This window comes from Syngnathoides biaculeatus, chromosome 6 (assembly GCF_019802595.1).
Source record: "Syngnathoides biaculeatus isolate LvHL_M chromosome 6, ASM1980259v1, whole genome shotgun sequence".
Classification (NCBI taxonomy): Eukaryota; Metazoa; Chordata; class Actinopteri; order Syngnathiformes; family Syngnathidae; genus Syngnathoides; species Syngnathoides biaculeatus.
Genome location: NC_084645.1, coordinates 677331 through 691986, shown reverse-complemented (window position 1 = coordinate 691986; position 14656 = coordinate 677331). Strand labels below are relative to the sequence as shown.

The window sequence follows — 14656 nt, the reverse complement described above, 5'->3', positions numbered from 1 at the left end:
ATATGTATTTTTAAAGTGCTATGTTTTGCCATATTCGATTATAGTTAAATGCTTGTTTGCAGTTATTTAATTGCTCATTAAGTCGGCAGTCAAAAAAATCGTTTGCAATATATCAAGGTCACGTTTTAGATCATCAGTATGTACTTGATGTCTTCTACTTACTCACCTGCAAAAACAACTTTTTGTTCGGGGCTAAGTTTGTAATGAGGCCTTTTAAAGGAAATGTTATTTCAAAGAGTATATAAATGTCTGTGATGTATGGGAGTGCATGACGGATGAGTGGCAAGTACATCCATGTCACAGTTCCAAGGTTGGGTGTTTAAATCCAGGAGCTGGCCTTCCTTTGTAAAATTTTCCACATTTTCCCTGTTTACGTGGATTTACTATGGGTACTCTGGCTTCCTCACACATTCACCAAAATGCGTGTTAGCTCCATTGAAGACTAAAACTATCTGTAGGTGTGAATGTGTATGGTTGTTTGTTCATATGTACCCTATCATCTTCTGGCGACCAGTTCAGGGTGTACATCACCTCTCTCCCCACGTGAGGTGAGACAGGTTCCGGCTAACCTGCGACCCCGGTGAGAACAAGGGGTACAGAAAATGACTGGAAAGGTGGATGATAAGTTTGGGTGTACTGGTATGTCTGAGAAAACAATGTTCTTATTTTGGTCTTTGAACTAAAACGGTCTGGGCAATATGCCACCAACTAAAGCTGACCCAAGCTTTTCTCCCGCTACACGGTAACCCTCCTGTTGTTTGTTTGCAAGCAAGATTGTTCATAGGTCAATGTGACCCACTCTATTTTAGTCCTCAACAAATGCAAGAACATGCAAATTCTATTTTTCAAAATATGTCTTTAAAAAGAAAAAATTAGACCGAAATTAATGTTATCCTAAATTAACAAATTGAAAAATTTTCAAGTGATTCAATCTGATGGGAAGCATAACTGGAACACTAGTGTATTTTCCATTTAGTCTTTAATCAACCGGCCATGCGTGTTTGTGGAAGGAAACCGGAGAAAACCCACGCTGGCAAAGGGAGAACATTGCAAACTCCATGTGGGCAGGGCTGGATGTGAACCCTGGTCCTCAGAACTGTGAGCTCATTCTTGTTTTAATAACCAAAATGTCTCATGCAGATGTCTTCATTCTTGTGCAATCAAACAAAATATGAACACTTGTGGGGCTGGTGATGTCACTGAATTTTCTTTGATTTAATGTTGTGACTTTTGGCTTGTGTCATCGAGCGAGGCAATCACATGACTTGTTTGCCACCGATTTTATGCTTTTCTGATTATTTTTCTTCACGCTTGGAACCAGTAGGGGCAGGATCACTGGCTGAGAAGTGAACCCACACCTTTGTTTGATTACATAAAGGGTGCAAATGACTTTCTGTAAAAATACGTCACTCACTGATGCCCAACACCCCACAATGAAATATTCTCCCCCAAGATGGCAGAAGGTACAACTGAGTTATGTATCCGCCTGTTGCCATTCATACAGCAGATGAAGTCATGGGCTCCTGCCCGTCTCTCAACTTTTTGTTCAATAGGCCTAAATGTCATACTGTGGATGAAGAGAAGATCACTATTTCACTGTGAAGTGCACTCTGCGCAAACCAGCCTTATGCGTGCATTTTAGGTTTAGCCAAAAATTTCACCCTAAGATTTGTGAGAAGTGTACAATGTCAATAAAAGTCGGAAAAGTCCCATCCCTCCACATCCCACTGCAATCCACCTCCACATTTTCCCCGCGTCTCCTCCTCGCTGTCGAGTCGCTGAGTCCACGGTTGTAGCAACAGCGGTCGACCACTGCTAGGCGCTGTTGGCCAAGTCTTCTCCCGGTTCTCGCCGCTTCTCTCGGCCTCTCTCTCTCTCCCTCTCCCCGTCAGGCCCTGCCTGCCTCTCTGCCTCAGCCAACCCGGGCTGTGCCGAGCTGCTCCCTGCGGGATCAGAGCGCTCCCCCGCCGGGACCCTTCTCTCACATCCCCCTGCTGGGACGCGGCTACATTTCCAGCCAAGCACTGCCTGCCTTGGCTTTATTATGTGTGTCTGCGCCGCAGCCCCGCCAGCAGAGGCAGGCAGAGGAGGAGGAGGGAGACTGGTAGCCAGAGTCAGGACAAAGAAAAAGCAGGGAGACAGAGGCTAGCGAATATCTGGCTCTTATTAACACCACAGGGCAAGGGCTTTGGGAAATAGTAACACGTTCGTAGTCAAATTCCTCACGCGAAGGGGGGCGGAGATGCGCCAAGTCCGTGCCACCCCAACACAACTAGCAAAGGGACGGAGCACGCACCACGCTTTCCCGGAGGGCAAAGACGAACTCAACTAGAAACAGACCGCGATAGATAGCAAAGGGGGCATCTTCCGTTCACCGACACACGTAAATACCTTCAGCGCTCGTCGACTCTCGTCACCTGGACCTTCCCGTTTAGCTAGAAAACGGCCCGCTTGTGCGGTATTTGAGTGTCACGTCGCAAAGAAGTTGTTTATTCTACAGGTTGCTTCCTCTTCGTTGCTAACGCTAAGTGTTACCACTCCACACTTTTCGGGTTCTGTGTTTCCGGACCCACGCGGCTTATTTTTTCCTCCCACCCCCGACCCCTCCCAACGAAGCCGACCCGAGCGAGAGAAGGTGCCGCATTGCAACAGGCGAACTAGCCCCGGCCGAGTAGAGGAGGAGGGCGGTTGAACCTCGGCTGCGGCCGCCTGAAAACACGGAACGGAGCAAAGGCAAACGCAACAAAACATCAACAACAGTCGAGTTCAACCGAGAGCAGAGATGTCCAGACGGAAACAGGCTAAACCGCGCTCCGTTAAAGGTAAGAAAACCACGGCTCTTACTTTGCTGTTTAAAAGCCAGTGCGGCCAGAACCATCACTGAGATTTCGTTGACCGCTTGACTTTTATCGGAGCACAGGCTGAAAGTGGGGCTTCGCAAATCATTTGCAGTTGTCATCCTTGCACTAAAAGACCCAGAAAAGTGCAACGATTCCTCCGAAATGCTTTTAAAATCATCTTATCAATCGAAGACTGTGTACTTCAGGATGGCTCCCCTGACATCTTCTAATTGGCCCCCATCCTCTAATCTGCTCTATTGGAGCTTTGTTTTCTCTTCTTGTTTTGGTAGTGGACCTTTCTTGACCCCCAGATATCAGTTGCATTTCACACGTTGTCAGGCTTTGTTGTTTTGCATCATGCCTCAGATGTGCGAAAGAAGTGTTGATGCCTCTCATCCAAGATCTAAAGAATGTCAGTCTTTCTTCATCGTTGTGTTGCTACTTTTACATCACCCTACACTCTCGTGTTGCCCTCTGCGGTTGTGTACTGACAGATTCATTATGACATTGGGAATATTTTTCCATAAAATCACAATTGTGATTCATTTTTTCCACAGCAATACTTGGTTTTGAGTCAAACGAAGAGTGCCCACTTTCTTTAATTACTGCAATCCAGTATTCATTCGAGTGCACGGGTGAACGGGCATCATGCATGAGGGCATGTGGTGGCCTTGGCCTCCATGTTTCCTTTATGGGACCCAGATGGGCAACGGGATGGGCTGACCATGTGGTCGTCGTCGACACCCCCTCCCCCATTTCCTTCTCCATCTCACAAGGACTATCGAGGAAGCCGCTAGACCTGACACTAATTCAAACTGGCTGGTTAGTTTGACAGAGCTGTAGGATCCAAGGAAGGATTTCTTGTATGGTTTCCGGCAATTTATTTGTCAATCTGTACACAGCAAAAGTACGGACGTTGCGTTGCAGAGTGCAAAAGGTATGGGATGCAATTTAAATGGTTGAGTATAGAAGACTGTTGCGCAAGAGCCCAAGTTAGGCTGCTGATGTCCCGCACTAACCTCGACATTTGGTTTCACTCTTTATTGGACTCTCATATTAAAAAACAAAACAAAACAAATAAACTCATGTTATTGCCTGACAGTTCCTAAGAAATCACTTATGAATGGAAATGCAGTAGTATCAATAATAATAATTCTGGGGAATGCTTAAAAACGTCATTTTAGCACTAAATTACACTCAATTATTTCCACATTTATAGCACATGAATTCCTGTCCTATGTTTCTCATATTTATAAAGACATCAAGTTTATATGTGCATCTTGTTACAATGAACCGGTGACAGTTTCAGTTAATTTTTCCAGCTAGGCAAATACTGGTGAAGATGTTTAATTGGTGTAGTGCTACAGTTACTTTACATTTACCATGGCATTGGCTCTGGGGGGAAAAAAAAAAAAATCGTGTTTTTTTTTTTTTTTTTTTACAAACATTACTCTAAGCTTTTGGGTATTTTTAATTAGCGATTTGTTAACCTTTTATACTAAGTACCACCTAAAAAATAAATTTTTACCACAACCATTTCTAATAAGGATATTTGTCACAATTGGAAGCCAGTGAAACATTGTGGACAATTTGAGCATTCATACTGTGCTTTAAAAAAGGACCGTAAAACAAAAGTTATACCTAAATAAAATGCCCTCAACCTAAATATAGTGCCACTTATATAGTCCTTTGTGTACGGCGTTACATTGCTTTTCAGAGGCTCACATTCACCTATTCATACACACTTTCGTATACCAATGGACGGCTGCCGCCAAGGAAGGCACTGCCAGGTCTACGGGGAGCAATTTGGGATTCAATGCGTTGGCCAAGGAAACTTCAACTACAGAGAGTTGGAGCCGGAAATGTAACTGCCAACCCTTGAGTCGCTTGACGACTTGCTCTACTCGCTGAGTCACAGCAGCCCAAATTAATGTGTAAAAACAAACAGACAAGTCAAGTTACGTTTACTGGTATATCCCATAATCAAAAATGATGAACTTAAAAAAAGATTCACTTCTTGTCAGCATGTAAATGTGTACTGACAACATGACAACTGTGCAAAACTAAATTGACATTGATCAGAGTGGCACACCACAGTGTTGGCAAGAGGATCTGTATCTTGGCTTTTGAAATGCAAAAACTCTTTATGACATTTTCACCTAAAAAATACTTGCACAAAAATATTGACTAACCTATTTCACATTCCCAGTTTATCACACGCTTCATACTATTATTAACGACGGAGGTCATTTTTTTCCCCCTGTCAGATAGGTTGTCAGTATCCTGTAGCACAATGGTTTGCAGTGCATATGATCCATTAGTTGTATTTTCTCTAGGAGACTCACTACAGGTAATTTTTTTTTAGTCATTGTCCATAACGATGGGCTGCAAAATTAATTTTGTACTTTTGTGTACTAATTTCGTACTTTTGTACAATGTTGACATTTTCTTGCTTTGGCTGGTTTATATTTAGTTATTTAGTTGATGTTGCACTTGTGCAAAACGAGATTCTGTCGTGATAGCATCTTCTACTGTAAATAATCCCATCAAAATGTAATGTACAATATTTTTCAGGAATCAATGACTTGTCACCTTAAAAGAAATTCTAAACCCAGTTGATAATACATTACTGTAATTTGAGCCAACACTGTTGGTTTAGGGCTGGGGTAAACTTGATTAACTTGGTGAAATCAATCTTGTGCTTGGTCGACCCCCAATTTTTATGTTGAAAGAGTTTTCCACACGGACAGTACTTGCAGATGTACGCAATGACATGGACCTCCCTAAAATGGCCTCCAATGTAGGTATAACATTTGTGGCCGAGCTGCCACTGCTACTGTTTCTAGACTTCAGAGGTACAAGGTTTGGGATCACTTTAAAGCAAAAAAAGGATGAAAATCAGGTGGTATGCATGTACTGCAAAGGTAAAGGTTGCGCATATAACAATGGCTTGGCAGTCAAAACATTCATATGTTCGCTGGATGAGCTTTGCACCCTACTAAGATAAAAAGAGTTTTTCCATTTATTTATTTATTTTACATATTTTATTATTTTTGTCTGCAGTCATTCACGCTGGGTGTGCTTCTGTGCTTGCCTCGTCGTGATGTTGAAGTGGGCTTTTGACATATGGGCATGGCCAAACAGCAATTGATGGGGTGTGTTCAGCGATGTGATGCAAAAGTCTGTGAAGATACATTTAAAGACAAAAAAGCATTATGAGCATGCTTCTTCTGCGCTGGTTTCCTTTCCCTAAAATAATATATGCAGCATTATGAATACTGTATAGCCGAGAATAATAGTTAATGCTTAAAATGCACAAATAAATACATGAACATGCTTACTTTGAAGTGAGACTAGGGTTAATAATTTTATAGCATACGTAATTGTTCATAAGTAATTATCAAATAACAATTGTTTTTCCAATATCTTTGAATGCAAAATAATATTCCATTCGATTATTCAAGATTCAATATTGTTATTGTACAAGACAAAATACAACAAAATTAAGTTGCACAAAATAACTTAATACAGTATCTTCACTTCAAATCACATTTAATATTCCTTCAACTGCATTTATACCACTGCCTCACAGTTCTGAGGTCCGGGTTTCAATCCCGGCCCCGCCTGTGTTGAGTTTGCATGTCCTTCCAGTGCCTGCGTTGGTTTTCTCTCGGCACTCTGATTTCCTCCCACATCCCAAAACATGCATTGATTGAAGATTCTAAATTGCCCTTTGGTGTGATTGTGCGTGTGACTATTGTCTGTCTCCATGTGGCCTGCGATTGGCAGGCAACCGGTTCAGAGTGGATCCCCCCACATGCCTGATGACAGCTGGGATAGGCTCCAGCACTCCTGTGACCCTTGTGAGGATAAGCAGCGAAGAAAATGGATGAATGGATGGATATGCAGTTAAAGTCGTGAGGTCAAACCTATTTTTGGCACGAGCCACATCGAAATCACAGTTTCTCTCTTATTGTCTTCGTGTAACAGAGTTAAAAGTATACTGTATATGTTTAGTTTACATTTATAATCAATAAGTTAATGAAGTAGTTTTGAAAATCAGAACACAAGCAATATAAACCATTATTATCCATTGTTCAACTTACTGTATCCTAAAAGTGGTTTTGTTATATCTTGACATTTATTAAATATGACAAACTGAAAAAAAATCATGGATATTGATGCATTTTATTTGCTTTCATGGGCCACATAAAATAATGTGGCCATGAATGTGATGCCTGTGAGTTAAAGGATACAAGTCCATCCCTCGTAAATGAGAATAAAATGCACGTAATTAGGGAAAAAAAATTGTTGGGGGGGGGCATTATTGGATGGAATAGTTGATAGGATCATCGGTTCTTAAAGGATTCAATAGTGACAGCCCTGTTTTAAATATTTTGCCTTCGCAACAATCATAATACTAAGTTTTGATTGGCACAAATACAAAGAACTTCATGCTTATTATTGCGACTGTAATACTGGGTTGCAAAGGATTGTACTGGTGTACCCCATGATTTGGTGTGTAAATAAATGAAGAATATACTGACGGCTGGGCTGTTGGATTCAAACTTGGGCTCTGCGATTATGAAAAATGTAATGATCATGATTATCTTGATTGTTGATGGAATCACAATAAATATGAATTAATTTCACAACTATTTATTACTCTCAAAACTCAACTTTAAATATAATTTACTACAAAAATAAGAAAATAAAGTAGTAACAAGTGAAATAAAAATATACTGTTTTAAAAATAGAATAAAAAATTAATTCAGACAGCCATGGCTAAAAAGATGGGCACTCGTGGGTTGACTGTATTGCATGTATTTGTAAAAAAAAAAAAAAATCCTCTTTCAATAGTCAATATTTAGCAATTATACTGAAAGTTTATCATCCTGTCTTATTTAATATCAGACAGTTGGGGGGGAAGGGTGGGGGTGTTTTTTTTTTTTATACAAAGTCATGACTGTATCCACTGTCTTGCTGTACACCCCTCGACCTCTCGGAGGTAGTGTGGTATGATGCTTGCATCGAAGTGGCTATTACTGTAAGATTAAAAAAAAAAAGAAGAGTAGAACAAGAGTGTCTCACTCAAACTTTATGAATTTTTTTTTTTTTTTCACAAATTACAACAAATGTATGTCCGCAAGTATTGCTATATTGTATGTATGTAACGATGGCTTTTGTGTGTAAATATTTGTGATTTGACGATAAATCCACCCCGTGATTTAATCCTAATGTTAGTTATCGTGCCAGTAGTGTTTTCCATTGACTGTGTCCATGTACAAATCATTTACTTTGGACCAGTGATTTATATTTGCACCTGCCCTTGTGTGTCTGTGTGCGTTCCGCTTGGAAGATCTGCATTCTCATGTTCTTGTTTGCATGCATCACAGACATTGGCTGTGTCATGAAGGCAGTCTGATCTCAGCAGCTGGGATAACAAGCTTAGCTTCAGTCAGGCAGCCAGGTGAAGCGGAGCAAAGCAAAGTCGAGGCCAAGGACCACCATCAGCACCACCACCACCTCTCTGTGTATATCCACCGAAGGTGACGCAGGCCTTGTAGTCTAGCTTGCATAAGCCGATGTGTAGTCACGCATCTGTCTGTGTACATGCCTTTTGCTATCTCCCCTTCACACCTTGCCCAACTGACAGCTTGACAAGACCTGACATTGGGGGATGTAGAGAGAGAAGGAGGGGATTGAATTGGATGGAAACACAGGGGATGAAGGGTAAAGGGGGCGGAGAGGTGTTTGGAGGTGGGCAACACTTGCACAGAGCAGGTGAGTGGGCAGGCAGGAGGGAGCGTTGGAGGCCAGAGCGAGGTGAGCATCGCCAGGGGATTATCGGTGTTTTCATGTTCTCCTGTCTTTCACCTGCTCACCCAACTCTGACTTTCTGGCTGGCTTACAGAGGCACTGGCAAGCAAAACAATATGAGAGAAACACAAATGTCCCACCTCATCCATCTCCTGCTTTAGATTCTCACTGACTCGGAGTAGCGCTGGGCGAGACCATGAAATCACATTTTCTAGTGAGGAAATTGGTATCTGGAATGTTACAATATCAATATAACTACAACTCTACTATTGGCTCATAGTTTATATTTACATGCAGAATGTGTTGCTACTGGCTTATGATTACCTGATAGTTGGTTGTTAAAAAATTGTTTTAATTACATTATGTGGATGATGCGTCGCACTTCGTCAGAATGACACAATTCCAGAATTGTTTTGATATACATTTAATGATTAGGGTGTCTATCGAGTTTGTGGCTTGTTGATTTATTGTTTGTTGAAGCATTTCAGGCAAAATTGATTACTTTACTTGGCAGAGGCACTGTTGACGCTATAGTTGTAAAGAAAAAAATACATGACATCAGCTGCGGGAAGTTGAATCACTTCCCCACAAACAACACTGGCATCAAAACATTAGTTCAGAACATTCAGTTTTTCCTATCCCATTGAAAACAGCTACAAAGAATTATGTATTTTCTTCAAAATCAATCAAGGATATCCCAAATTGACATAATTCTTTTTGGGTTTATTTGTTCACCTCCTATGCGTTGCTGGCATCTGAAACCAGAAGTAAATGTGGTGAATGAAAGCAAAGACAAACAGTTTGCTTCTTTTCAGATAATCCATTAAGCTTTAAATGTCCATCTCTACTTGTATCCAGTAAATGTTTTCGACTTAAAATCGATCTGTTCAACCGTCGTGAACAGACGTCTTTATATTACTATCCTAATGTATTTCACCTCTGCCGCGTCTTTACACAGATTAAGTCCATATTAACAGTGGGGCACTCGGCTAACGGCGGTCTGTTAATTGAACGTGGACAAATTGCTGTAGAAATGTATGATGGGATAAGAGAAGAGGTGGGGTGAGGAGGACGTAGCGAGTGAGTGAGTGAGCAGCAGTGCTTCCGTCTTATCAAAATATTATTTCAGTGGATTAATCCGTTTTTAATGTGTGTCTTTAGTGAGGCGCGGCAGCGAAAACCTCCTCCTCTGTCTGTTCTGCAAACCTCTCTATCCTATCTCTCTCCTCGCGCTCTCAGCTTTTAGCCCCTCGAGTATCTCATGCATTATGTAGTGATGATTATTACTTAATTACACATTAATAAATCCGCTTCATTTGCAGGACATTAAACTGGAGTTGAGCACATATGACAGGGAGACGGAGGGCGGCAGGAGATAGGAGAGGGGGGTGAAACAGGGAGCACTTACTCCTGAGCTTCTGTTTGGTTTGTTTAAATTGTTGTTTATAGTCAGATGAGCCGAAAGAGCCTTTTGACTAGGATAGGGAGCGAGCAAGAGAGCAAGCCAGCTAGCTGCTCCAGGCTAATGGCATCACTTCCACTCAATCTCCTCCTTTCGGCATCTTCCTGCTGTTTACGCACCGTGTCATTTACTCTGTAGACATGGTGTTGAGGTATAACTTGTCCCTTGTAAGAGTTACTTGTCACCATCCTACTTTTAAAATTAATTAGGATTGTATGAAATTTAATGTCTGTATGTTGTATGGATGTAATCAGAGACTCTGGGAGAGTAATTATTCATCATCACAAGTTAAAGTTATTATCAATTAAGTGTTCGAGACATTAAATTAAGTGGTGCCAAGCTTCCAAAATAAGTAAAAATTAATTATGGTTGGGAAATGTCATTAAGTGGCAATCCAGTTCAGACCTTAGATTGTTATGAGACTTCAGTTGATGTGTGTCAACATACAGCTTGTTGTGTCACTCTTCTTTTACAACCTTTGCGCTAGTCTACACTGTTAGTGTATTAGAGTGCATACAATAGCTCCTCTCGTCTCTGCTCCCCTGGTGCCTATTTTTTCCTTTCTCCCTTTACTTCTCTGGCCACATCTGGCTTCACAATTATAGAAGCCTTAATGTCATCTTTTGGCATGGTGCACTGACTTTTTTACTGGCTCTTATAAAACTCAGCGTCCTCCCATTGGTCACCTTGTATTGCTCGCTGTAGGGTCTATATGGCACCAGGAATTTTAGTTAGTACATACTGAATTATAACTTTCTACATTTCTTAATCTAAGTGCAGGCTATAGTAGTGACAACTTGCTATGAAAAAGTGTAGCATGTAAAACAGTACCATGACAAAACATTCAACAGATGTCATGGGAAATCTGTGCTAAAATTCAAGAAAAAAATCCAACATTTAATTATATTTCCACTTATCAGTTGCAATCGTGTCATGTTATGAAGTGACAGATACTTTCACCAGCAGTGCAGCCATTGTACAGCTGTAAAAGGTTGCATTGGCTTTGTATAAAGGCTTGTCGAACCATTAAATGGCTTTCTGAAAGGTTTGTTATGAATTCTATTGACTTTGACTACTCAGCGGGGAATGGATTTCAGTTTTATTTTTTTAATGGGACAAAACAAGCTAATATAATTGGTTATTGGTGGACCCGGCGGCACTTTGCATTGAATATAATGGGACTCACGTTGATCCGTACTCAATTAGGACCAAATTACAGCACACTTGAAGGCTCCGAGTGGAACAGACCTGAGTAGATTTTTTTTTTCTCAACATATTTTTTGACGTGCTACTTATGGAGCGTTGCAGATGCAAATAATACAATAACGACTTTAGTTTCATGGCCCTGGTGGGGTTCATTGATGGAGTTCATGCTGACTACCTGACATACTGTCACATGACGCTGAACAGCACAGACTACAGTCTTTGTTGTTTCGATTAGAAACACCTGGGCATCTCCTAATGTGGACCTTTGAAATATCTGCTGTTAAAAAAAGTATTTTGGAACTTTGTATCCACCTATAAGATTGTGAGAAATTTTCCATTTTGGATTAAATTATTGTAACTTCGGGCCAACAGAACAGGTGTCAACAGATTCCAGATGCAATTGAATGCCAAAAATGCCCCCAAATTTTTTTTTTATAATAGTACTTCCATTACATAGGAAAAGACACTGTCCATCCTTATATACTGTGTGTGTATATATCGCTTAGTTTATAGCTAAGAACTCTGAGTATGGATGTATATGGACCACTGGTTGTGTAGTGTTTCGCATATCTAACTTTCATGCAGCTGGCACAGAGTCAGTTCCCACTCAGAGTCACTGTGAAATTCGCATTTAGAACTACTGAAAAACCTTGGCCCACAATCAGTTGCATTAGACTGCATCCCTTCAGCAACCCTGAACAGGTTGGAAATTTGATGGATGTGTGATGTGCCATGTTATCTCATAGGCTTGGTTAGGTCTTTATCGTTTGGTGTTGGTGTGAGTGTGCCCAAAACTGGGGAGCGTATTTAGATGCCAGCATTAACTCCTTATCAATGGCTGACCTGGTGCCGCGGTCCAACACGGATGTGTGTGGGGGAACAAGGCTCTATGGGCCAGGACTGTGCCATTGTTGGAGCTTAGCTGTACTTGTTTATCTGCTGCTTACTCACTGGACCTTAACACCCATAGACCTCTTGAGGACCCCCCCCCCCCCCACACACACATACAAATATGGCTGAAAAGACTAAGGTGACACTAGTGTGACTACACTTGTACACAGACACACAGATGCTCTGTCAATCCAGACTTAGCCTACCTTCCGGTCACTGTGCAATGGTTCCTTCTTTAGTTCTCCAACAGGGCCCTACACTAACTTTTACCCTAGTAGCATTAGTGTGACCAACCTTATCAGTTAGTTGCAGTAATATATGATTAGATCGCTCCATTTTTTTGAGGAGGTACATGACCGTGGCATACCATTGTTTCGTATGATTCAATAGAAGGACAATGATTTGAGAAATGATATTTGCAAACTATTTTACTGTGAACTCGAAGTTTATCCACAACAACCAGTTGCAGACTAAATAGGACAAATAAATAAATTTTAAAAACTAAATTAAAAAAAACATGACTTTTATTTGATAATTTGCTTGACTCAGTGGGGGCAGTTTTATTTATGGTGAGGGCTCCTAATCCTCTCTCCCTGTGAAAACCACTTGATTTGTGATTGACATAAATTTAAAAATGATGGAATTTTTGCGTCTCCCTTAAAAAAAGAAGTAATCAGTAATGTTGCAGCAGGCAGACTGTCATATTGCGGTGGGTCGCTTTTAATTCAAATTGAACTCTTAATGATCGAAACTGTGACACAGTTCTCTCTCTCTCTCTCTCTCTCTCTCTCTCTCTTTCTGTGTGTGTGTCTGTCTCTCACAATACATTTCTTTATACAGTATGTATCTGTTTATTTATATATATATATATATATATATATATATAATTATCGGCAATGACGTAGAATAAAAACTAGACTGCACACTCTGCATCCAACATTGGTTCCGCCAAGGTCAACAGGCTCTGACTTCCGGTCATGGCAAAAAGCATGGTGAACAATACACACATCGTTGTGGAAAACAATGCGATAAATCTATATACATGGGATGTTTTGGATCCCTAGAGACATAAATATAATCTAAATATTTGCAGCATGCCCAGGAAGGTTTAAAAGATACATTGACACATACATATGAAATAAGAGGTCCAGACATTCATAATATTGCAATGATATATTTCCCACATTCATAATTATAATAATTAATTATAAAAGTTAAACTGAAACACACTTACCTGTGAAAAGTTACTTCTTTGCGACCGTCTGCATGGTTTTGACAGCTAACAGTGCAACAAGAATTAACCATATTGACACCAAAAAAGCCCAATGTATTCCAATGTTATGTTTCATAATGTACAATTGTAAAGATATCAAAGGATGTCAACAATCATGTGAAATGGTACCCAAAGCAATGTTTTGCCCTGACCAGAAGTTGAAGCGAAATTACCATGTGAAAGGTGTCTCGTTTTTATTCTACGTCATTTATTACCGATAATCGAAATAATTTTTTTAGACACTAGACCTTCCTCAATTGTTGTTCCCTCCTTCCTTTATTCAGACAATAGCAATTCTCTCTTGACTCTTTCCTCAACTCTCCTCTAATGATACAGGCTGTACATTAAACATTAGTGGTGGGGGCAATTACCAGCACCCCCTCTTCACACATCCATGTTTCATGATTATATTCATTAGATATCCTGCTTTTTGCCTTTGTCTGATATGGCCTTAAAGGTCCACAATTTCTATGTAACATTTTAATGCACCATTGTATCTCTCTGACCACAAAGATTATTTTATGTACTCTTTCAGTTTTCCACTGGCACACAGACACCCACCATAACCAGTGTGACAGACCAGTCTGGGCTCTTGAACAGGTCAAGCTGTTTACATGTTCCTTTTTTTACTGGACACCTTGATCGGGCTTTATAACACGCCTCACGATAGGGCCATTGCCATTGCCTCGTTTAGTGCTGGAGTCTTTAGTTGTTTTTTCTAAGTCCTTTCCATTCACTTTCCAGTCAAAAGGCAAGCGAGCCCTGCTGTGAGCTATACAATAGTATGAGTGGGGGCGACAGCAAAAGAGAGCGTCAAAGCAACAGTGACAGCTGATGAAATAAAACAGAATAGTCGTGTTGGGAGAGAAAATAAGACATTTAAATGTTTTGAGTTCAGTGCACCATCATTGTTTAAGGGTTAAGTTAAAGTTTAAGTTAAAATTGAAGAGAAAATACATGTTTGTTTATTGTAAAACCCCTTTGCTTCTTAGCAGCAATGTTAAGTTTCTTATGGAGTACATTTTCACACCTATTCTACCCAATAATTACAATGGGGTGCACTGAAATCAAGATACAATACAATAATAGTACACTTACAAATATTTTATGAAGTGCTCAGTTATTAATTAATTTGTACTCTTTGTAAGTACTTAATAAACTTTT

At 40.4% G+C, this 14656-nt stretch overlaps 1 protein-coding gene across 3 annotated transcripts in view; it reads left to right on the top strand.

The window, feature by feature from the left end:
- The first annotated feature begins 717 nt into the window (after positions 1–717).
- The window catches only part of znf423 (zinc finger protein 423), a 129882-nt gene continuing 115943 nt past the window's right edge, over positions 718–14656 (top strand). For 2 of the 3 annotated variants that reach the window (XM_061822845.1, XM_061822840.1), the window contains exon 1: positions 719–2822. In XM_061822845.1, coding sequence (XP_061678829.1) covers positions 2783–2822 — 40 coding nt within the window. In that variant the 5' untranslated portion in view covers positions 719–2782. Of the gene's footprint in view, positions 2823–14656 lie in introns of all 3 variants that reach the window. The other variant, XM_061822841.1, reaches the window with a different exon arrangement.